Raw genomic sequence first — 26,008 nt, forward strand, 5'->3', positions numbered from 1 at the left:
GTTTAAGCATCCTGTGTGTTCATTATTCACAATAACTGAAATAAAACAAAGAATCTACAATACAATCAAAGAAAATTAGACCATAACTATTGCATCTCCTTAGTAAAGAATAGGATCTTTTGCAACATGAATGTAAGTAACAGATATTGAATACTCTAAATTATAACAGATAGATTGAAAATATTAGTCATTCAGGAAGCTATGAACGTGAAAGAAACTGTACCTCTCAAAATTCTGTTATCTTTCTTATCAGGGCTATAATCACTGTCTCTTAAAAAGTGTATCTGATAGCAACTTAACTGGCAGTTATTTATTGTGTACTTGTCCAGAATTTTTATCAGCAAGCCACTTGTTTTTATCTTGTTTCATCATGAAAACAAAGAAGAAAAATTTCATGTGTGTTCTAGTTTCGCTGCAGTCCACAGTACAGCATGAAATCTTACAGAAATATTCTTTTGGTAGTGTTTTTAACTCTACCATTACTTTACCAGGCATTTCCATTGGAAGAATCAGTTAAGGAAGTTACATGTGGATATAAAGTAGGTATTTTTGTGAATAATCTGTTTAAAAAATCTTCATATTGGCTAACTAGGATCCTGTAACAATGTCAGTTTCTCTTCTTAGTTTTCCATTACTCCTTTCTATTCTCCTCATGTTGTCTGCCCCTCTCTTCTGTCTACATTGCTCCTCATTTCTTATTTCTTCTGCCTTGAAAGAGTTCTAAATTTATTATTTTATTTTCAAAGCTTCTTTCTGGTATTTACAGTCTCTTTGGTTGTTTCTTTCCAGTTCTTTTCTTATTTTTCTAATCTATGTTGCTGTCAATTTCTTTTTTTTTTTTTCCAGATATACAGCAGTATTTTTTTCATTAGCATGTTCTCATTTTTTAAGTAGTCCTGTCCAAAGAAAGTTAATCTTCACATTGGCATTACTTCTTTTATTTTTATATTTTTGGAAATTTTCTCATTACTTCCCATTTTCCAACCATCTATAGTTCATGTTGCACCCAGTTATTTTTGAAAATATATGTCCTCCAAGTGTCTCTGTTCTGCTCAGCTTATATATCTTTACTGAGTGTTTATACACTATTAACATTGTGGTTTTTGTGCTGTGGTATAGTGTTTGGTTTGCTTTCCTATATACACATTTGTTGTTGTAGTTAGCTTTTGTCAAAACATATCCACTTGGCACATTATTAATTCATAGATCAACTGTGAATTTAGTGCTGTATGTTCCTTCTCTCTTTCTCCTTTCTTCCTGAAATTTTTTTCAGAAGATTTATTTGAGTAACTGCTTCTGTTGGCTTTTCTAAAAATCTTGAAAAATTGTCTGCAAAAGCCAGGCAGTTTACCTTAATTCCATTTGATTTCTTTTCCAGAATTATTGGTTCAGTTTTTTAATTTTTAGTTACATGTTCTATATTCTTACATTTGTTTCTGAAACACATTTCAAGAGTGAATGTGATAAGTTTTATCATTGTGTAAGATCAGTTGTAGTGCAAATGGCTAAGATATTTCTCCCATTAATTTAACTTTATATACCATATCATATTTGTCAATTTCACAAATAATGTTTGCTTATTTTGCTTTAACATCAAATGGTCAAATAGGTTTACCTATTGTTTCCCTATCTACAAAGTTAAATGCTTTCTTGAAATCGATAAATTATATTGTTATAAGTTTACTGTCAATATTGTGTCTTGAATTATTGTTTTTAATTTAAAAGTGTGTTCTGTGCAGAATATTTCATTTTGAAAACCACCATGATACTCCCCCAGTTCTTTGCCTAAAGCTACTTCAAGTGAATTCAGGAGAATTCTTGATAATATTTTGTTTGCCACTGACAGAAGTGACACTACATGTAGTTGTCAACATTTTGTTTGTATTTCTTGTTATATAATGTGGGTGATTAATGCTGTTTCCTCTGTGTTATTTTCTGGTTTCCAAATGTTCTCAAATAGCAAGCAAGGATCACTTGTAATCTTTGGTTTTGAACATTCCAATAATTCTGCTATAATTAAATCTTTACTGCTTGCTATCTTATTACTTGTTTTGTTTTCTTTATTATTTCTGTTTTTATTTTTATTTTGGTTTCCTGTGTGTTGTGATTCAGTGAACAATTTTTAACTAATTTTTCAAATGTTTATATCACAGAGTGATGGTTTGCCTTCTTTTATTTCTGTTTGTTGTCCTTGGTGTCAACATACTGGCTGAAAAAATAGAGCGTGAAAGTTCAGTACTGTCTACTGTAAATGATGTAGCCAACAGGCTCCTATGAAAATGCAGACTTACTCATGTATGTTAATGGTAATCAGTTAAAATTGAAAAAATGAATTTTATTTATTTGGTCCTGTTGATTACATATTATACAACCAGTATACAAGTAATACAGGACAAGTCAATTGATACAATACAGTAGTGCATGAACATTTATACATCACATTGCACAGACATTTGTTTATTTACCAAGAACAATTACTTACATTCAGTATTAAAGCCCGCCTTATGCCAAAAACAGTTTAAGTGACTGTTTAAAATCGTAGAATAAGTGATAGTGCATCTTTTTATGCTACTGACATATATAAGCAGGTAAATTTGCTTCACGGTGATGGTTTGGATTGAATACAAATTTTAACTGCATTCATCAAGAAGAGGTTTAAGTGAATGCTCAAGAGTGTGGGATACATAGAGTTCACATTTTCTCGAAATGACATAGATAAATTTACATTTTATCACCACTGTTTCAGTTAAACTACAAGTAACAGCATCACACTTTATCTTTAAGGGAGTGCTTTTCTTAGGCATTTTCCCCCACTCTTATATCTTATAACTCTAAGTAGTCATTAATTTTATAGAAAGTTTGTTTGATGACGAATAATTTAAGGAAGCAGATGCCAAAACAAGAGGGGAAGTAAAAATATCCCAACTTGCTTCATCACAACAGGAGTTCCACACTATCAGTTTTTGATTTAGACATACGATTAAAATACACTATGACAGTATTAGAAAAGGACAGTTGCTGCTCTTCATACAGAGGAGAAGCAGATGCTATGTCACAGCCAGGCACAACAAAAAGACTGCCAAATAAAGATTTTAGTAAGACAGGCCTTCATCAGATTAGACAATACACACACACACACACACACACACACCAAACCAAGTATCAGCTATAAAAGAAGGTGTGAAGCTGAATCATTGAGTGTGAAAAATCATTTTGAAGCAGCAGCTGTGCAGTTGAATGAAATACAGGGAAAAGTCATAGTCATAGCAATATACAGACCACCTACTGGTGATGCAGACATATTCTTTAACCAATTAGAAATATTGCTTAACACTCTGTTCACCGATAGAGCCACTGTAGTTGTGTGTGGTGACTTCAATATTAATCTTATGAGTGAAAGTAGGCTAAAAGACCAGTTCCTAAATCTGTTATGTAGTTTCAACCTGCTTCCATACACACACACACACACAAGAATAACAAATAATATAGACAGTCTTATTGATAATATATTTTCAAATGTGGGATGCACAGAAGTTGAAGTAACAAATACTGATTTGGGATTATCAGACCACAATGCTCTTGTCCTCAAAATTCCTTCAAGGCCACTGAAAGAGAAAAAAACACACTTCATGTATAAAAGAAATTTTTCTACAGAAAACTGTGTAGAATTCTTAAATATGCTAACCAATGAGGCTTGGGCAGAAGTACTATCCCTAACAAATACAAATGATGCATATAACACATTTTCTTCCATTTTCATGGGATATTTTGAAATGTGTTTTCCAAAAAATCTGTCAAAAATCAGGTCACATGGCAATACAAAGCCAAGTTCTTTGATCACAGCTGGCATCAAAACTTCCTGTGGAACTCTAAAGAGACTAATTTCTAAAATGAAAGCATCCACAGACCCACAATTCATAGAATATGTCAGGAATTACAAGAGGGTGTATAGAAAAGTAATTGCTAAAGCAAAATTCATGAGTAATAATAGTTTTATAAGACAGTCTGAAAACAAATCAAAAACCATATGGGGTATTGTGAAGACTGAAATGGGGAAGAGTTGTGAAAACCAGGTCATTAGCCTCAAAAATTTAAAAAATGTCAATATTAATAAACAAGATTTGCCAAATTATATTAACAATTATTTCATAAATGCAACAACTTCATTAAGCTTAAAATTTACAAATGAAGAAATACCTGAATATCCAAAAACAGCATGTATAATGAGGGTAGAGCCAATAAATGAGGGTGAAGTGTTGAAAGTGATACAAAGTTTGAAAGCCAAAATGTCGGCTGGCATAGATGAGGTGCCTGTGTCAATCATAACAAGGACAGCACCACAAATTGCAAAGCCCTTTGCACACATAGCCAATTTATTATTCAGTGAAGGAGTTTCTTGTCTATATAAATGATTTTCACACCTCACATGATGCAGCCAAAGCAATAATATTTGCAGGCAATACTAGTGTGATGATAAGTGCACCAAAGCAATTGCTACCAACAACTGCTGATAAAGTACTAAATTACATCCACTCTTGGTTCAATGCAAACAGGTTGACATTGAATGTAAATAAAACAAATTATACGCAGTTTGGGAAAAGAAGTCAAAATGTAAATCTCGATCTGGTGTGGGGTGACAAAGCCTTAGACAGAGTGACATCCACAAAATTGCTGGGGATTCATGTGGATGAAAACTTAAATTTTAATGACCATGTAATGAAACTTGCACAGAAACTTAATTCAGCCTGTTTTGCCCTCAGAATTATTACAAATGTTTGTACCTCAGAGGGTGCCAGAATGGCATATTTCGGCTATTTTCAATCTCTTGCCACATACGGAATAATATTTTGGGGTTCCACAACAGGGCACCTAAAACAAATTTTTTTGTTGCAGAAGAGGGCCATCCGAATAATAACTCACAGTCATCCACAGACGAAGCTTAGAATACTTACTATACCATCATTATACATATACAAATGTGTATTGTATGTTAGGACCCACATTGCAGATTTTCAGACAAATGCCAACTTTCATACCCGTAATAGTGCAGCACTCCATACTCAGCAAACTAAAAGAACGAATACACAAAGGCATGTGAGCCATATCAATGCAAAACCATACAATGCACTGCCAGTCAACATCAGGCAGTTAGAAGATGATAACAAATTTAAAACAGAATTTAAAAAAATTCTAGTAGAACAATGTTTTTATTCTGTAAATGACTATGTAGGTCAATAAATTTTTTCTGATGATATTTATAAAGGCAAATGGGAAATAATCTATCTCTACCTAATCATTCATTACCTAATCATTCATTACATTTACATACTTAAAGGACAGCTGTTGTGTGATGTAAATATATACTTAAGCAGTGTTGTGTATATAAGGACTTGCCGTTTAGGGAGGACAAAACTAAAGCCTTATGAAAAACAGACTAAGCATTTAAAATAACAAGCAGGGATGTATATAGGCTATATTAATTTCATTGTATTATAATTAACTTCATTGTACTATTTTGTTTTGTACTTTTTTATGTATATATTGTTTGTGCCCCATTTCTTTGAAATGGTTTGCATGTACCCTTGACAACATCCATACTATATTTATTGTCAATGGATTGATAAATAAAATAAAATAAATAACTGATAAAAACATGACCACAGTATCTGGCTGCCAAGGCTATTCTGGATTTTCTGTTAAAGTGCAGTATGGTGTTTCATTTCTAACCTCAAGAGCCTATTAAAGAATAATCATAACAGGACTTAAGATGATAAGTAACATATTCACCTCATAATTATATGAAATTCTGTATGTTACTCTGCACTATATAAGGAATGTATCTGTCCAGTAACAAAAGGACCAAATAATGACTGGAGTGAACCATTATTCGTGTACAAACCACTATTGCCCCTTATTACTATGAACAGTGCCCTGCTAATTCAGTGAAGGAACTGTGGCAAAAATCCAGTCTGCCCCTTTCTGTCTTCTAGTTCTAAATCCAACTACAGTCCTTCGTTAATGATACACAATGAGCACAATATGGAGAAAAGATTCCACGAAAAGTCAACAAACTACATTGTATGATTAATTTAAAAATGAAACATTAATGATGAAATGGATTTCTGCTGCAGCTCAAGTCTTTAAATCTTTTTGATGATATATTATAACACAAAGAACAGTCTACTGTATTGTATAGTATTTGTATTTGTCTGATAACATGCATTTTACAGATCATCTGATCATATTGTACCGGAGGCAGAGACCTAAAATATTCATTGTCTTCTTAGTATAACATTACATACAAATTGTGGCCCAACATTGTTTCACTCATAATACAGTAGAACTATTGTCTAAGTCTTTAATTATCATTGACAAAAAGTTTTAGAAATATAGCTGGTTGATCAGATTATCAATGGGAATAATAGGTTCCATTTAACTAAAGCAATAGATCCAGGATAGATCTGGCTTGTTGTTCAGGGCTCTGAGACAGAGCCATCTCCAAAAATGAAGTAAAAAATACACACATAAAAAAAAGTTTTGCATCACCTCAGTCCCAAGAGTTCTGGAACATGTGCGGAAAATTGGAATAGAGATCAACATAAACATTTCCACCCTTTTTATTACACATGAAAACCACACATTGCATGTTGTACCACCATACAGCAAGACCTTCAGAGGTGGTGATCCAGATTGCTGTACACATCAGTAGCTCTGATACCCAGTAGCACGTGTTGATGCACTGATGCATGCCTGTATTCGTCATGGCATACTATCCACAAGTTCATCAAGGCACTGTTGCTCCAGATTGTCCCACTCCCCAACAGCGATTCGGCATAGATCTCTCAGTGGGGCTGGTGGGTCATGTTGTTCATAAACAGCTCTTTTCAATCTATCCCAGGCATTTTTGATAGGGTTCATGTCTGGAAAACATGCTGGCCACACTAGTCAAGCAATGTCGTTATCCTGAAGGAAGTCATTCACAACATGTGCACGATAGGAGCATGACCTGTCTTCCATGAAGATGAATGCCTCGCCAATATGCTAGCAATAGGGTTGCACTATCAGTCGGAGGATGGCATTCGTATATCGTACAGCCATTATGGTGCTTTCCATGACCACCAGCAGCATAAGTTGCCCCCACATAATGCCACACCAAAACAGCAGGGAACGTCCACCTTCTTGCATTTACTGGACAGTGTGTCTAAGGCGTTCAGCCTGACCGGGTTGCCTCCAAACACGTCTTCGATGATTGTCTGATTGAAGACACATGCAACACTCATTGGTGAAGAGAATGTGATCCCAATCCTGAGGGGTCCATTTGACATGTAGTTGGGCCCATCTGTACTATGCTCCATGGTGTCATGGTTGCAAAGAAGAACCTTGCTTGGACGTCGGGAGTGAAGATTCACATCATGCAGCCTACTGCAGACAGTTTGAGTTGTAACACGATGTCCTGTGGCTGCACAAAAAGCATTATTCAACATGGTGGCATTGCTGTCAGGGTTCCTCCAACCCATAGTCCATAGGTAGTGGTCATCCACTGCAGTAGTAGCCCTTGGGCAGCCTGAGCGAGGCATGTCATCGACATTTCCTGTCTCTCTGTATCTCCTCTATGTCCAAACAACATCGCTTTGGTTCACTCCAAGATGCCTTGTTGAGAGCCCTTCCTGGCACAAAGTAATAATGCAGACATGATCGAACCAAGGTATTGGCCGCCTAGGCATGGTTGAACTACAGACAATGCAAGCTGTGTACCTCCTTCCTCGTGGAATAACTGGAACCGATCGGCTGTCTCACCCCCTCCGTCTAATAGGTGCTGCTGATGCATGGTTGTTTACACCTTTGGGTGGGTTTAGTGACATCTCTGAACAGTCAAAGGGACTGTGTCTGTGATACAGTATGCACAGTCAAAGTCTGTCTTCAGGAGTTCTGCGAACTGGGATGATGCAAAACTTTTTCTGATGTTTGTATGTTTCACTAATGCGTTACAGAATTTAAATAATCAGGAAGCATTTAGAATACTTTTCACTCAGATTTAAATAATGATAGTGCATGATATAAAATCTGTTGATACTGAGTGATGGCTTTCAAATAGGTAGAAGACTTTAGGCTGTGCCTTGGAGGGCTGGTTAGCTCCATGCAACAGTGATGGAGTATAGCTCTTCATGGCTCTAGAAGGCTCAAAAAGCAGAGATTAAGGATGTTATTGTTGTTGTGGTCTTCTGTCCTGAGACTGGTTTGATGCAGCTCTCCATGCTACTCCATCCTGTGCAAGCTTCTTCATCTCCCAGTACCTACTGCAGCCTACATCCTTCTGAATCTGCTTAGTGTACTCATCTCTTGGTCTCCCTCTACGATTTTTACCCCCCCCCCCCCACGCTGCCCTCCAGTACTAAATTGGTGATCCCTTGATGCCTCAGAACATGTCCTACCAACCGATCCCTTCTTTTAGTCAAGTTGTGGCACAAAATCCTCTTCTCCCCCATTCTATTCAATACCTCCTCATTAGTTATGTGATCTACCCATCTAATCTTCAGCATTCTTCTGTAACACCACATTTCGAAAGCTTATATTCTCTTCTTGTCCAAACTATTTATCATCCATGTTTCACTTCCGTACATGGCTACATTCCATACAAATACTTTCAGAAATGACTTCCTGACACTTAAATCAATACTTGATGTTAACAAATTTCTCTTCTTCATAAATGGTTTCCTTGCCATTGCCAGTCTACATTTTATATCCTCTCTACTCCGACCATCATCAGTTATTTTGCTCCCCAAATAGCAAAACTCCTTTACTACTTTAAGTGTCTCATTTCCTAATCTAATTCCCTCAGCATCACCCGACTTAATTTGACTACATTCCATTATCCTCGTTTTGCTTTTGTTGATGTTCATCTTATATCCTCGTTTCAAGACACTGTCCATTTGGTTCAACTTCTCTTGCAAGTGCTTTAGGGTAGCACATGATCTCTGAGGTGCATATACTTTTACAAAGTGGGTATGTTATAAAGAAGGGGCTTCACCATGTGTATTACATTGGAGCTCCCATCTATCAATAATCCCACTCTCTGTGAATGCACAGACTGAGATGCTTCCCCTGAAACTGGGAAAGAGACTGCACCTGGCTCATGATCTTTATCAGCCACAGACAGCACCTGAACCTGCTTGTCAGACAAACTGCGAAGGCCTTTTGATTTGTATCCCAGAATATCTTTAATTGCCTGCAACAACCTGTCACTTGATCACAAGTGAGGTGTCAATCTCATTGTGGGCTGTAACCAGAATGACCAAAGTAGTGGACCAGTTGGGGGCAGGTGGGATGTGGTGGACATCCCTTATACCCCTAAGTGTTGGGAGACAGATGAGGTGTGCTTGCATCTCTTAAACCCCTATTTCTTGCCCTCACAGTGATTCACACTGGCAACAGGCTCGTGCTCTTTCACCAAAGCAGCACCATCTGGAGCTCTTAGCAAAAGATCACCAATTCAGCTCACACCCAAAAACGGCATTCACAGTCCCTATCCATGATCAAGGTGGTGGAAACCTACACTACACAAATGTACAATAAGCAAAAGCATACATGGCAGACTAAATAAGTAACTCAGTTCTAGCTAGAAGCTCATAATATAATAAACAAACAAACGATGTACTCTCCTGGTGCTGCTGGAGTGAAGGCTGATGCCTGTCTATTCTCAGCATATGGTTCTGTTTTCCTCAGTTACTTAATTCTGATACACATTGTAAGACTGTTATTAACAATATACACACTACCAAGGCAATAAAAAATATTTGTTTGATGTTTTAGGCATGCCATAAGACCATTCCTGGCATGATAAATGTGCACATGATACCACATTCGCATGATGATGTTGGTTGGCTGAAAACAGTGGATCAATATTATTATGGAAGTAAGTAATGTTAAAAGTATGAAATTTTATTGTAGTTGAATACTGGAAAAGAGTTTTTACATAATTGTAACTGACATCAATGAATGCTGAATTTATATAAGAATAGGTTTAAAAACTATTCCAAATTATATGGAAAAATAACAGTAAGGAAACAAATATAGAAAATAGTTAACCTTGCTAGGAAATTATGTAACATTCTTGTGTGCCTGCAACCAAATTAAGAGTTATTTAAATCTCTATTCATTCAAGCACAGATTTTAAATGCATTAAAATAACAGTTTGTTGAGTACTATCAAGCTAGTAAATGAACAGTAGAAACTTCCTGCTGGATTAATATTGTGTGCTAGACAGGGACTCAAACCTAGAACCTTTACCTTTGATGGGTAAGTATTTTAGCAATTAAGCTATCCAAGCGCTACTCACAACCAATCATCACAGCCCCACATCAGCCAGTCCCAGTCTAGTGCACAGATTCAAATCAGTGCACACTCCATTGCAGAGTGAAAACTCATTCTAGAAACAATTCCTTAGCCTCCCATGTCTTTGCAATTTCATTTCTTTCACAAGGTACAGAACTTCTGTGAAATTTGGAAGAAGAAGATGAGGTACTAGTGGAAGTGACACTGTGAAAATGGGCCGTGAATCATGATTGGGTAGCTCAGTCAATAGTGCACTTGCCTGAAAAAGTCAAAAGTCCTACATTGGAGTCCTGATCCTGAACAAAAATTAAGGCACACACCTTTAATCAGGCAGAAAATTTGAAAGAAACAAACACTCTGCTGTATCCTGAAAATGAATAGTTTCTTGTGACTGTGAAACAATGCAAAAAAGTTCAGTGTCAAACAAATGATTTTTTTCTCTTTACAAGAATATTTCATGTTGTCAGAAAAGCTAAAAAGTAACTGTGGTGTATTTTGTTTCATTTTTTTTTTTTTTTGGTCATCAGTCTACTGACTGGTTTGATGCGGCCCGCCACGAATTCCTTTCCTGTGCTAACCTCTTCATCTCAGAGTAGCACTTGCAACCTACGTCCTCAATTATTTGCTTGACGTATTCCAATCTCTGTCTTCCTCTACAGTTTTTGCCCTCTACAGCTCCCTCTAGTACCATGGAAGTCATTCCCTCATGTCTTAGCAGATGTCCTATCATCCTGTCCCTTCTCCTTATCAGTGTTTTCCACATATTCCTTTCCTCTCCAATTCTGGATAGAACCTCCTCATTCCTTACCTTATCAGTCCACCTAATTTACATCATTCGTCTACAGCACCACATCTCAAATGCTTCGATTCTCTTCTGTTTTCGGTTTTCCCACAGTCCATGTTTCACTACCGTACAATGCTGTACTCCAGACGTACATCCTCAGAAATTTCTTCCTCAAATTAAGGCCGGTATTCGATATTAGTAGCTCCTCTTGGCCAGAAATGCCTTTTTTGCCATAGCGAGTCTGCTTTTGATGTCCTCCTTGCTCCGTCCGTCATGGGTTATTTTACTGCCTAGGTAGCAGAATTCCTTAACTTCATTGACTTCATGACCATCAATCCTGATGTTAAGTTTCTCACTGTTCTCATTTCTACTACTTCTCATTACCTTTGTCTTTCTCCGATTTACTCTCAAACCATACTGTGTACTCATTAGACTGTTCATTCTGTTCAGCAGATCATTTAATTCTTCTTCACTTTCACTCAGAATAGCAATGTCATCAGTGAATCATATCATTGATATCCTTTCACCTTGTATTTTAATTCCACTCCTGAACCTTTCTTTTATTTCCATCATTGCTTCCTCGATGTACAGATTGAAGAGTAGGGGCGAAAGGCTACAGCCTTGTCTTACACCCTTCTTAATATGAGCACTTCGTTCTTGATTGTCCACTCTTATTATTCCCTCTTGGTTGTTGTACATATTGTATATGACCCGTCTCTCCCTATAGCTTACCCCTACTTTTTTCAGAATCTCGAACAGCTTGCACCATTTTCTGTAGTCGAACGCTTTTTCCAGGTCGACAAATCCTATGAAAGTGTCTTGATTTTTCTTTACCCTTGCTTCCATTATTAGCCGTAACGTCAGAATTGCCTCTCTCGTCCCTTTACTTTTCCTAAAGCCAAACTGATTGTCACCTAGCGCATTCTCAATTTTCTTTTCCATTCTTCTGTATATTATTCTTGTAAGCAGCTTCAATGCATGAGCTGTTAAGCTGATTGTGCAATAATTCTCACACTTGTCAGCTCTTGCCATCTTCGGAATTGTGTGGATGATGCTCTTCCGAAAGTCAGATGGTATGTCGCCAGACTCATATATTCTACACACCAACATGAATAGTTGTTTTGTTGCCACTTCCCCCAACGATTTTAGAAATTCTGATGGAATGTTATCTATCCCTTCTGCCTTATTTGACCGTAAGTCCTCCAAAGCTTTTTAAAATTCCGATTCTAATACTGGATCACCTATCTCTTCTAAATCAACTCCTGTTCCTTCTTCTATCACATCAGACAAATCTTCACCCTCATAGAGGCTTTCAATGTATTCTTTCCACCTATCTGCTCTCTCCTCTGCATTTAACAGTGGAATTCCCGTTGGACTCTTAATGTTACCACCGTTGCTTTTAATGTCACCAAATGTTGTTTTGACTTTCCTGTATTCCTTCCGACAATCATATCTTTTTCGATGTCTTCACATTTTTCCTGCAGCCATTTCGTATTAGCTTCCCTGCACTTCCTATTTATTTCATTCCTCAGCGACTTGTATTTCTGTATTCCTGATTTTCCCGGAACATGTTTGTACTTCCTCCTTTCATCAATCAACTGAAGTATTTCTTCTGTTACCCATGGTTTCTTCGCAGCTACCTTCTTTGTACCTATGTTTTCCTTCCCAACTTCTGTGATGGCCCTTTCTAGAGATGTCCATTCCTCTTCAACTGTACTGCCTACTGTGCTATTCCTTATTGCTGTATCTATAGCGTTAGAGAACTTCAAACGTATCTTGTCATTCCTTAGTACTTCCGTATCCAACTTCTTTGCATATTGATTCTTCCTGACTAATGTCTTGAACTTCAGCCTACTCTTCATCACTACTATATTGTGATCTGAGTCTATATCTGCTCCTGGGTACGCCTTACAGTCCAGTATCTGATTTCGGAATCTCTGTCTGACCATGATGTAATCTAATTGAAATATTCCCGTATCTCCTGGCCTATTCCAAGTATACCTCCTCCTCTTGTGATTCTTGAACAGGGTATTCGCTATTACTAGCTGAAACTTGTTACAGAACTCAATTAGTCTTTCTCCTCTTTCATTCCTCGTCCCAAGCCCATATTCTCCTGTAACCTTTTCTTCTACTCCTTCCCCTACAACTGCATTCCAGTCACCCACGACTATTAGATTTTCGTCCGCCTTTACATACTGCATTACCCTTTCAATATCCTCATACACTCTCCCTATCTGTTCCTCTTCAGCTTGGGACGTCGGCATGTATACCTGAACTATCGTTGTCGGTGTTGGTCTGCTGTCGATTCTGATTAGAACAACCCGGTCACTGAACTGTTCACAGTAACACATCCTCTGCCCTACCTTCCTATTCATAACGAATCCTACACCTGTTATACCATTTTCTGCTGCTGTTGATATTACCCGATACTCATCTGACCAGAAATCCTTGTCTTCCTTCCACTTCACTTCACTGACCCCTGCTATATCTAGATTAAGCCTTTGCATTTCCCTTTTCAGATTTTCTAGTTTCCCTACCACATTCAAGCTTCTGACATTCCATGCCCCAACTCATAGAATTTTATCCTTTCGTTGATTGTTCAATCTTTTTCTCATGGTAACCTCCCCCTTGGCAGTCCCCTCCCAGAGATCCGAATGGGGGACTATTCCAGAATCTTTTGCCAATGGAGAGATCATCATGACACTTCTTCAATTACAGGCCACATGTCCTGTGGATACACGTTACGTGTCTTTAATGCAGTGGTTTCCATTGCCCTCTGCATCCTCATGTCATTGATCATTGCTGATTCTTCCGCCTTTAGGGTCAATTTCCCACCCCTAGGACAAGAGAGTGCCCTGAACCTCTATCCGCTCCTCCGCCCTCTTTGACAAGGCCGTTGGCAGAATGAGGCTGACTTCTTATGCCGGAAGTCTTCGGCCGCCAATGCTGATTATTTATCAAAATTTACACAGTGGCGGGGATCGAACCCGGGATACAAGACGTTTTGATTATGAATCAAAGACGCTACCCCTAGACCACGGGGACTTGTTTGTTTTATTAATGACCATTAATATTATATTCAGATATACAGTTAAAGGATTTTGATAATTGAATTCTATAATTTTTCAGGTAAACAGTCTGTGCAAAGAGCTGGTGTGCAGTACATTATAGATACTGTGTTAAGAGAGCTTCAAGAAAATCCAGATAGAAGGTGAGTCATAACATCACACTGAAACAAACTTGTGATAATTACAACAAAATTCATGCATGTATTCACATACAACATTAAAATTACTTAATAAAATGGCTTCCCCCCATGAACCATGGACATTGCCGTTGGTGGGGAGGCTTGTGTGCCTCAACAATACAGATAGCCGTACCGTAGGTGCAACCACAATGGAGGGGTATCTGTTGAGAGGCAGCAGCCTTTTCAGTAGTTGCAGGGGCAACAGTCTGGATGATTGACTGATCTGGCCCTGTAACACTAACCAAAATGGCGTTGCTGTTGTGGTACTGCGAACGGCTGACAGCAAGGGGAAACTACAGCCGTACTCTTGGGTAAAATAGTCCCCCATTCGGATCTCCGGGGTGGGGACTACTCAAGAGGACGTCGTTATCAGGAGAAACAAAACTGGCATTCTACTGATCCGAGCATGGAATGTCAGATCCCTCAATCGGGCAGGTAGGTTAGAAAATTTAAAAAGGGAAATGGATAGGTTAAAGTTAGATATAGTGGGAATTAGTGAAGTTCGGTGGCAGGAGGAACAAGACTTTTGGTCAGGTGAATACAGGGTTATAAATACAAAATCAAATAGGGGTAATGCAGATGTAGGTTTAATAATGAATAAAAAAATAGGAGTGCGGGTAAGCTACTACAAACAGCATAGTGAACGCATTATTGTGGCCAAGATAGACACAAAGCCCAAGCCTACTACAGTAGTACAAGTTTATGTGCCAACTAGCTCTGCAGTTGATGAAGAAATAGATGAAATGTATGACGAGATAAAAGAAATTATTCAGGTAGTGAAGGGAGACGAATATTTAATAGTCATGGGTGACTGGAATTCAACAGTAGGAAAAGGAAGAGAATGAAACGTAGTAGGAGAATATGGATTAAGGCTAAGAAATGAAAGGGGAAGCCGCCTGGTAGAATTTTGCACAGAGCATAACTTAATCTTAGCTAACACTTGGATCAAGAATCATGAAAGAAGGTTGTATACATGGAAGAACCCTGGAGATACTAGAAGGTATCAGATAGATTATATAATGGTAAGACAGAGATTTAAGAACCAGGTTTCAAATTGTAAGACATTTCCAGGGGCATATGTGGACTCTGACCACAATGTATTGGTTATGAACTGTAGATTTAAACTGAAGAAACTGCAAAAAGGCGGGAATTTAAGGAGATGGGACCTGGATAAACTGAAAGAACCGCAGGTTGTAAAGAGTTTCAGGGAGAGTATAAGGGAACAATTGACAGGAATGGGGGAAAGAAATACAGTAGAAGAAGAATGGGTAGCTTTGAGGGATGAGATAATTAAGGCAGCAGAGGATCAAGTAGGTAAAAAGACGAGGCCTAGTAGAAATCCTTGGGTAACAGAAGAGATACTGAATTTAATTGATGAAAGGAGAAAATACAAAAATGCAGTACATGAAGCAGACAAAAAGGAATACAAACGTCTCAAAAATGAGATCAACAGGAAGTGCAAAATGGCTAAGCAGGGATGGCTAGAGGACAAATGTAAGGATGTAGAGGCTTATCTCTAGAGGGATATGATAGATACTGCCCACAGGAAAATTAAAGAGACCTTTGGAGAAAAGAGAACCACTTGTATGAATATCAAGAGCTCAGATGGAAACCCAGTTATAAGCAAAGAAGGGAAAGCAGAAAGGTGGAAGGAGTATATTGAGGGTCTATACAGGGGTGATGTTCTTGAGGACAATATTATGGAAATGGAAGAGGATGTAGATGAAGATGAAATGTGAGATATGATACTGCGTGAAGAGTTTGACAGAGCACTGAAAGACCTAACATGAAACAAGGCCCCGGGAGTAGACAACATTCCATTAGAACTACTGACAGCCTTTGGAGAGCCAGTCCTGACAAAACTCCACCATTTGGTGAGCAAGCTGTATGAGACAGGTGAAATTCCCTCAGACTTCAAGAAGAATATAATAATTCCAATCCCAAAGAAAGCAGGTGTTGACAGATGTGAAAATTACCGAACTATCAGTTTAATAAGTCACAGCTACAAAATACTAACGCGAATTCTTTACAGGCGAATGGAAAAACTGGTAGAAGCTGACCTCGGGGAAGATCAGTTTGGATTCTGTAGAAATGTTGGAACACGTGAGGCAATACTGACCCTACGACTTATTTTAGAAGAAAGATTAAGGAAAGGCAAATCTACATTTCTAGCATTTGTAGACTTATAGAAAGCTTTTGACAATGTTGACTGGAATACTCTCTTTCAAATTCTGAAGGTGGCAGGGGTAAAATACAGGGAGCGAAAGGCTATTTATGATTTGTACTGAAAGCAGATGGCAATTTGTATTTGTATTTGTATTTGTAATTATTTATTTATCCTGTGGATCACATATTGTACAAAGTACACATGATATAGGACAAGTCATTTTTCTTAACAAATATGTAGTTTGGAGAAAAAAATAGGCAATGGACTGCCATTTAAAAAAATTTACACAAAATTGTTCATTGATGAATATAGTAACTTCACATACAGAGAATACAAACAATTTACAAGGGGAACTAAGAAACATGTAGGCAATGTAGTGCTACTTTAAATTTACACAAATAATCACTGAGATTACAGAACAGTGAAAATGTCAACTGGAAACACAACAGAAACATGTAGGCAATGTAGTGCTACTTTAAATTTACACAAATAATCACTGAGATTACAGAATAGTGAAAATGTCAACTGGAAACACAACAGAAGGACAATGTCATTTAAAAACTACATTAAACATGAAATTAACATTGAGATTTCACAGACAATTAAGTTTTAATACTAATAGAATGTGTACTTGTACATTCAAAAAGCGAGTTAAAAAGTTTGGGGAAGTGAAACTGAAGCATAGTTGTGTATAGTAGAAATTAGGTTATTATTTTGCCTACAGAATGTTTTACTCTAATCACAGTATTTACAAAGGAACTTTATAATTTTTCATTTCCAGGAATTCTTGTACTAAATAGAAACAGTGCTTTGTCAGAAATACCTTTAGTTAATTTTTAAATATTGGATCTGGAGCAGCTTTTATTTGTTCTGGAATTTTATTGTGTAATACGACGCCCAGATGAGTTATATATTTTTGGTATGATGATGTCCTTGAAAAAATTTGATGGATATTAGATTGCCCTCTGGTATAATGAGCATGTATATCATTGTTTTGTATTAATTTGCCTGTTCTTGAGAGGTATTCCCTGGTGAATAGGATTGTTTCTTGAATGAATAGGGATGGGATGCTTAGAACATTAAGTTTTATAAATTGACATTTACAGGATTCCAGCTTTTTGAGGCCACAGATTATCCTCAGTGCTCTTTTTTGTAGTTTAAATATATTTGTGCTGTGAGTTGAATTTCCCCAAAAGATGATTCCATAGCGGAGCAATGAGTGGAACTGCACATGGTATGCTTGCATTAGTGTGGATTTACTTGTAGTAGATTTTAGTATTCTTAGTCCATAGCACAATGATGAGAGTTTCTTTGATAAGTTGTTTATATGTGTGTCCCATTTTAAATTTTGTTGGACCCATAGACCCAAAAATTTTGTTGCATTTACATTTTCAATTTTATCATTATTTAACTTTACTTGGATAGTTTTTTGATTGGATGTGGGAATTAGATGGAAGTTGATACATACAGTTTTCCCACTATTAACAATTAGGCCATTTTTGTTAAACCACTCAGAAAGTTTTTTCATAGAGTTATCAGATATTGTCTGAAGGGATTCAGGGCTAGATCCAGTCAACACTATGCTTGTATCATCAGCAAACAGGATAGTTTTTTGTGGGCTCATACGTTCAACAAGATCATCTATGTAAATGAGGAAAAGTAATGGCCCTAGAACAGAACCCTGGGGAACACCATATCTTATTGTTCTTTCCTCCGAGAGGAAAACTGTGTTATTTATTTTATTCTGTACATTAATATCGTATTGAAGTGATACCTTTTGTCTGCGGTTTTGTAGGTAAGAGCATAGCCAGTTGTGAGCCACACCTCTTATTCCTCTTCTTTCCAATTTAGCAAGCAGTATTTTATGATATAGTACGTCAAAGGCTTTAGAGAGATCTAAGAAGATACCTGCAGCTATATTATGTTGGTCAATTGATTTCAGTATGTGGTCCAACAGTTCAAAAATTGCTGTCTGGGTGGATAAAGATTTACTAAAACCATGTTGTTGAATGCTGATTGGTGCGTGGTTTTTTATGAAATTTATAAGCCTGTCATAAAAAAGTTTTTCCAGGATTTTTGAAAAGATGCTTAGTATGGCTAATGGTCTATAATTGGATACTAAATCAGGGGAACCTTTCTTTAGTAATGGTGAGACTTTAGCTATTTTGAGAGCATCTGGAAAAATGCCAGTTTTTAATGATTGGTTGTAGATGGTTGATAATGGCTTTACTATATGGGAAGCACACACCTTTAATATGAGGTCAGGTACTTCATCATAGCCACTAGAGATTTTATTGGGTAACAATTTTATTATGTTCCTAATTTCATCAGGGTTTGTTTCATAAACAAACATTGTAGTGAGGGAATATGGTATAGTTGTAGGTAAACAACTAGAATTCTCTCATATACAGATTTATTCACACTTAGCGTCTACACAGATACAAGTCCGGAGGCTAACTGCCGTTAGCGTCCAACATGCTCTCCAAAGCCCTCCCCTCGAAGATAGCACAGAACAAATATCAATTTTTATGGCGCTCCACGCACCCCCCCCCCCCCCCCTCCCCCCCCCACCCCGCGCAGTATGGTGTGAGAAGTTAGGAAGGTAACATACAGTTCTTCTGCGTCAGGCGGAAGCGGTCGACTGGTAGGAGACCGAGGGCTGAAGCCCGGTACGTCGACGGTGAAGTCAGCAAGCGACGCCGGCGGCTGAAGACGACGTCCCGTCCTGGAGTGAAGGTGTAGCACTTCGTCAGCCGGCAGGCAGAGAATCACCTTGCCAGAAGACCTAACTAAGGCACACACGCACCACACGAGATTCTGCACTTCCTCCCTCAATATTGTCACATGCGAGTACCACACACACTGTATCGCCATCTACGACAACAGATAATTTATGTATGTCATCAGGGTGCACATGTGTTGCGAATTCTTGGATGGCACCTGTACGAGCAATGTTAGGGAGGCAGGGAGGTGTGGGAAAGCCATGGCAGGGGGAAGCATCTGCTAATAGGGGGGTGGCAGGTGCACTAGACTGTGCAGGAGACAACCTTGGGCGATCAGCTGACAGACGAGGGAGTGTGACCGAAGGCAACGAGGAGCCAGCGTGAGTTGAACGGCGTGACAAAGAGCTGTCACATGATGATGGTAACACAGTGGTAGAATCTGAGTGGTTGGCAGTTCGACTGCGAGGGCTGTGAGGAGTGAAGCCCCGAAAAGATTGGCCACTCGAATTAGATGAACGCGGAGAATGAGCAGTGCTCGGCAGAGAAACACGCTGTGGAAAATCAATACCCAAATGCATGGTGTGGGAAGATGGATGGCCGCTCGAAGCAGGAGTGGGAGAAATAGGGGCAGAATCAGGGAGGTTCACCTGAGGCTCAATGAAAGCTGGTTTCGCTCGGTTGAGTGAGACCGTGGTTACAGAGTCTTTTATGAGGAGATCCATGTTATTCTCAGAGCGTTTGACGACCTTGTAAGGACCTGTGTAAGGCGACTGAAGCGGGGCTTTGACTGAGTCGTCTCTGAGAAACACGTACTCACAAGAGTCTAGCGTGCATGGTACGTACACGCACGGAGGTGTATGAGCAGCCGGAGGTGGCAACTGAATTTTGCTGCAGTGCAAGCGCACCCGCTCGAGAAGTGAAGGGAGTTCAGAGGGCCGTGGAAGTGGGGTCAGAGTGACTAATTCTCCAGGCAAAACCAGAGGTTGGCCATACACAAACTCGGCTACGGAACCCTTGAGGTCTTCCTTGGAAGTCGCACGAAGGCCAAGGAGCACGAAGGGCAGTGCCTCTGTCCATAGTGAGTCATGGCAACGCAGGGCAGACTTTAAGGTGCGATGCCATCGCTCGACAAGCCCATTGCTTTGGGGGTGGTATGCAGAAGTATGAATTTTGACAAACCACACATTTTACATAAGTCAGAGAAAACTGAAGACTCGAATTGTCGCCTCTGGTCAGTGGTGAGGTAAACAGGTGAGCCAAATCTAGAGATCCACGAATCTAAGAATGCTCAACTTACTGTCTCAGAGGTAATGTTTGGAATAGACACAGCCTCAGCCCACCGAGTCATCCTGTCAATAGCTGTAAACAAGTAACGGAAACCCTTGGAGGGGGGCAAAGGGCCTACGAGGTCGACATGAACATGGTGAAACTGGCCTGGAGGTTGGGCAAAACAGCCAAGGGGTGGAGAAGTGTGCCTGGAAACTTTGTTCTGTTGACACACCATGCACGCCCTTGCCCAAGACTGACAGTCACGGCGCATGTTTCTCCAGACAAACCGTTCAGCAACCAGACGGGTGGAGGCTTTGACACCGGGGTGTGCTAATGTGTGTAGTTTGTCAAAGACCTGGCGTTGAAGGGGCTTAGGAATGAATGGCCGCAATGTACCAGTCGATTCATCACACCACACTAAGTCAGATATGCCAGGGAAAGTAGAGTGTACCGGTTGGAGAGAGGAGCTGTGGTCTGAAATTAACTGCATGGTATCGGGGTCTGCCGATTGCAACCGAGGTAGGTCCGTTAAGTCAATTAAGGTTGTGACAGCACCAACAGGTGAGAGAAAATCAGCGACCACATTGTCCGCTCCTCGGATGTAGCGAATGTCATTTGTAAATTGCAAGATGTAATCGATGTGACGAAAGCATCGTGGGGGCGGATCAGCCGCAGGATTTTTTATGGCGGGAACCAACGGCTTGTGATCAGTGAGCACATAGAAATCTCGTCCCTCAACATCAGTTCTGAAGTGTCTTATGGCCTCGTAAACTGCAAGTAGTTCTCTGTCGAATGCTGAGTATTTCTTCTGCGCGTTGTTTAGCTTTTTTGAGAAAAACTGCAGGGGGGTCGTAACATCGTAGTATGTCTGACTCAGTACTGCGCCGATAGCATTGTCACTAGCGTCAGTAGTGATAAACATTGTGGCGTCTGCCCGTGGCTGAGCAATAGTGACAGCGGAGGCCAACAGCTGTTTGAGTTCATTAAATGCCTTGTCCATGTCTGGTGTCCATGGTACCTGGCGGGTGCCAGAAGTTTGTGGGCCAGCGAGAGCATCTGTGAGAGGAGCCTGCACCGCAGAAGCAGCTGGCAAATGTTTCCGATAATAATTAACAGTTCCGATGAACCTGCGTAATTCCCTGTAGGTCTGAGGGTGTGGCATCTCAAGAACAGGCTTGATCTTGTCCTGTGGTGGTGTCAGACCGTCCGATGACACAACGTAACTTAGGAATGTGACGGATGACTGGTGCAATTGAGTCTTTTTATTGTTCAGTTCAATACCAGCGGCTGCTAAAATATCTGTCACGACTTGAACACGCTCCTCACTCTGTTCTAAAGTAGAAGCAAAAACCAATATGTCGTCCATATATACGAAACAAAAGTCTAGGTGGGATAAAGTTTGATTGATGAAATGCTGCCACGTTTGGGGTGCATTTTTCAACCCAAACGGCATAAATTTGTATTGGAACAGCCCGAAGGGAGTGTTTATGGCAGTCTTTTCAATGTCCTCCGGAGCCATAGGAATCTGATGAAATATGTGCTTACAGTCCAAAACAGAGAAGTACTTTGCACCTGCGAGCGCATGATTGAAGTCTGCGATGTGTGGGACCGGGTATTTATCAATGATGGTGTGGGCATTTAAATGCCTATAGTCTCCGACCATACGCCAAGTACCGTCTTTCTTTTGGTCAAACAGGATAGGACTAGCCCAGCAACCGGAAGAAGGTTCAATTATTCCCTTTTGTAACAGATCGTCCAACTGTTCTTTTGCAATTTTCATAAATTCCGGCTTGAGGCGGCATGGACGTTGCGATATGGGCGGCCCATCGGTTAGACGTAACCGATGAACTGCGCTGTTAGTGACTACTGCAATACGTGGTGCGGCACGACAGTCAGATGTCCGTGAAGCAGAGCAGGCAGTGGCAGACGGGCCAAGCTGTGGCGCTGAGGGCACGGAAGTAGAGGTGTGCCACCCGCTCATAGGCTGCGTAAAGGCCACACACGTGTTAACATGGGCGAGGTTGGTACACTGGTTCTTGGTAGTGGGCCGTGCCGCTACGAGCACTGTAGGCACGAGTGGGCGCGGCCAAACAGCTGATGGCCGTAGTTCATTGCGACGAGCTTGGCAAGTTAATTGTCCATTCGGAACGCAAGGAGCATGAGCACTCGGGCATACCCTATCATTACAAAAGGGGGTGCTGACACAGTTTACAGAGTTCACAACATTGTCATTAATGTGCGCGGGCACGGGAACACCAGATTGGCACAGACTGACCTTATTTGTAGCCGACAAGTCGTCTGCTTGTAGTGCCGCAAGGCGTTGTTGTGTGGAGGTCAACTCGTGGTGTATGTCGCGGAGATGCAGCAGCATTTCCATACATTCCATCCGCAACTTAGAAGACTTGGCGCACTCCACTAGCCACTTGTTTGTCCAAGATTGCAGCTCAAAGGATAGGTTTACACACTTCTTAGCACAGCACACATGTTTGGTGTTAGCCGAACTGTCACTCGGTGAAGCGAAAGGAATGTTTGTTAAGGGAGGGGTAAAACACAGTATTTTGCACAAAATCTAGCGACAACTGATAGTGCTTGAGGAAATCAATTCCGAGAATAGGTTCTTCAATTGTTGACACTAGAAACGTCCACTCCAGCTTGCACTCGGGCGAAAGTTTCACTGTATACAAAGTGGAACCTGAACACTGTAGGGTAGACAAGTTCACTGCACGAAGTACTGTTTTGTGTGGTTGCACTTTATTGATTGCTAGGCGAGCCGGCAGCAAAGAGACGTCTGCGCCAGTGTCTACCAGAAAACATACACCTGATCGTAAATCGCGAACATAGACTCGACCACACTTACTGTTATTGTCCGAAATGGAGTGCAACGTGGGATGGTGCCCGTTGTTTACATCGCAGGAGGTGGCACTGTAGCCTACCTGCGGTTGGAGTTTGGGTAAGAACACGGTGACTGGCATTTGCGAGCTTGCTCCCCGAATCTCGTGTGGAAGAAACAGTAAGGTTGGGCGGGCCTGTGCCCTTGTGGGTAGTTGCTAGGTGACGGAGTATGTGCCCCAGAGTCTTCCACAGAGGCCGATGCACTGTCGTTGCGAGGAGTTGAAGGTGCATGCAGGGCGGCTATTTTAAAAAACTTGTTATCAGCAGCACCAGACAAGGGCGTGGCGTCAGAAAGCGTCTTAGTGTGGTCACGTGCAGAATGCAGTGCACGGAGCTCACGTTGCCTGGCAGAGTATGCTCTGTCGGCAGTGCATAAACGTTCATTTACTGGCCTATCTTCATACGCAGAGATTGCAGTCTGGACAGGCAAAGGCAGCTTTTCAGTCCAGATTTCTGCGAGCGTGTCATCAGGCATAACTTGCTCATCGATGAGAAGACGGATACACCGCCACAGCTGGGACGGAGACCTGTCGCCGAGACGCTCTTCGTAGATGAGCTGTTGCACATTTTCTCTCCTGGTTTTAGAGACGCGCTCCAGTATCGTTTGTTTCGCCACAGCATACTTCCCTGCTATGGGGGGTGCTTTGACCAGATCATAAATTAAATCGACGCGGTCGTGAAGATGGTTCATGAGGCAGGCGAAGCGTGCGTCGTCGTCAAAAGCACAGACATTGAATGTTTGCTCAACCAGGTTAAACCAGAACTCTGGGTGAGCGGGTTTGAAGTCTGGTAATTTTGGCAGATTCGGCACTGCAGTCACTGCGGAGGTGCACCTATTACTTCGGACGGAAGTAGAGCATGCAGAAGATTGCGAGTCCGGATTATTGGCGTCCCGTAATGCGGGAATCGCAAAATTCACTTGACGCCGGGGGGGCGGCTGAGAAGCGACGGACACTCGAACGGTGTGAGGATCGTAGTCAAAATGTGCATTCTCATTGATGTGGTAGCTCGGAGAGAAGCCACAAGTGCTTAAGTACGCCGGTGAATGTCCGTTATGCACACAGTATTCACTCGACCGTGAGTGGTGGGGCTGGTTGTAGATGTTGGAGTAATTACTATCCAGCACAGAATTGTTGACCTGATTAGAAGCAACACAAGGATCCCACACACGTCCACTAGGATGCACACTCAGTGTGATATTTGCTGTTTGGCGAGCATTGAACACCTGTTGACTAGCCGGCGCGGAAGGATACACACGTGGCGGGAACTGATTCGAGTTTGAATTTACTACTGGATTTTCCAAAGTAGCAAAACCTCGCTCGACGCCACGAACTATATTGAATTGTGTGTTTGACACAGGAGTAGAAATGTTCCGACCAACACTCTGTGGAGAACACGTGGGAAGGTCCAGGCTAACAAAGCCAGAGTCCACGACCGTTGGCGGTTGGAAGAAACTGGCGGCACTCGATGAATTCCACTGCATGTTCTGGCCGAAGGATTCCAAAGATTCTTGCGGCATGTCCACTATGACGGCAGGAGTGCTGGAGAGATGTTGCTGGAATCCGGGCGGCGGTGAATGCTGAAAGGCCACTGTCTGGAGCTGAACAAAGGCCCTCGCGATCGCGGAGAAACCCGACGTGGTAGGCGCGTAAATAACCTTCGGGCGGTAACTCGGACGCGTATTACACAAAAAACAGGGTCACCAGTGAGGGAATATGGAATAGTTGTAGGGAAACAACTAGAATTCTCTCAGATACAGATTTATTCACACTTAGCGTCTACACAGATACAAGTCCGGAGGCTAACTGCCGTTAGCGTCCAACATCCTGCCCAAAGCCCTCTCCTCAAAGATAGCACACTTACGCACAGAACAAATATCGATTTTTATGGCGCTCTACGCCACAGTAGCATTAGTGCTGTTTGACGTATTGGTGGAATTGAAGAACGATACCTTGCAGTTTGCCTGAATGAGATCTTCTGCTAGTGAGTTGAAATATTCATTGAACTTGTTTACAACTGTGTATGGATCTGTGACCTTAGAGTCATTAAGTGTTAGAGAAATGTTTTCCTTTTTAGGTGTTGAACTACAAGTTTCTTTTTTAATAACTTTCCACATAGCTTTCATTTTGTTAGAAGAGTTTCTTATGAAATTGTCATTCCATAAAAGTTTTGCCTGTCTAATCACTCTAAGATAAGTTTTTTTGCAGGCTTTACAATAGTCAGAAAATTCTTCAGTGACTATGTATTTTTTGGAGCAATATTGGAGAAATCTGTTTCTCTCACTAGAAATTTTGATTCCTTTTGTTACCCACAACTTTCTATTTTCATTGCTTGAAGTTTTTGTTTCAAAAGGAAATGCTGTATTAAAGTAATAAAGGAAGGTGTTATGGAAGCTTAAGAACATATTATCAACAGTTGTTTGCATGTAAACACTGTCCCAATTTTCCTTAGCTAATAGGAAGTTAAAAATCCTAATATTGTCATCTGAAAAGTTTCTTCTTTGAAATACTTTTTTGGGGCTGATTTTACTATTTTCCGTGTCAACGCTCAGTAGCTGAGCATCATGGTCACTGTATCCCATGCTCAGTACTTCG

At 40.4% G+C, this 26,008-nt stretch overlaps 1 protein-coding gene across 2 annotated transcripts in view; it reads left to right on the forward strand.

The window, feature by feature from the left end:
• The first annotated feature begins 396 nt into the window (after nt 1-396).
• The window catches only part of LOC126240361 (lysosomal alpha-mannosidase-like), a 253,628-nt gene continuing 228,016 nt past the window's right edge, over nt 397-26,008 (forward strand). For both annotated transcript variants that reach the window (XR_007545366.1, XM_049947919.1), the window contains exons 1-3: nt 397-539; nt 9,811-9,913; nt 14,246-14,327. Coding sequence is in view for 1 of the 2 variants with exons in the window: in XM_049947919.1 (XP_049803876.1) it covers nt 432-539; nt 9,811-9,913; nt 14,246-14,327 (293 nt within the window). In the remaining variant the exon portion in view is untranslated. The remainder of the gene's footprint in view (nt 540-9,810; nt 9,914-14,245; nt 14,328-26,008) is intronic.

The sequence above is a fragment of the Schistocerca nitens genome, chromosome 1 (genome assembly GCF_023898315.1).
Source record: "Schistocerca nitens isolate TAMUIC-IGC-003100 chromosome 1, iqSchNite1.1, whole genome shotgun sequence".
NCBI lineage: Eukaryota > Metazoa > Arthropoda > Insecta > Orthoptera > Acrididae > Schistocerca > Schistocerca nitens.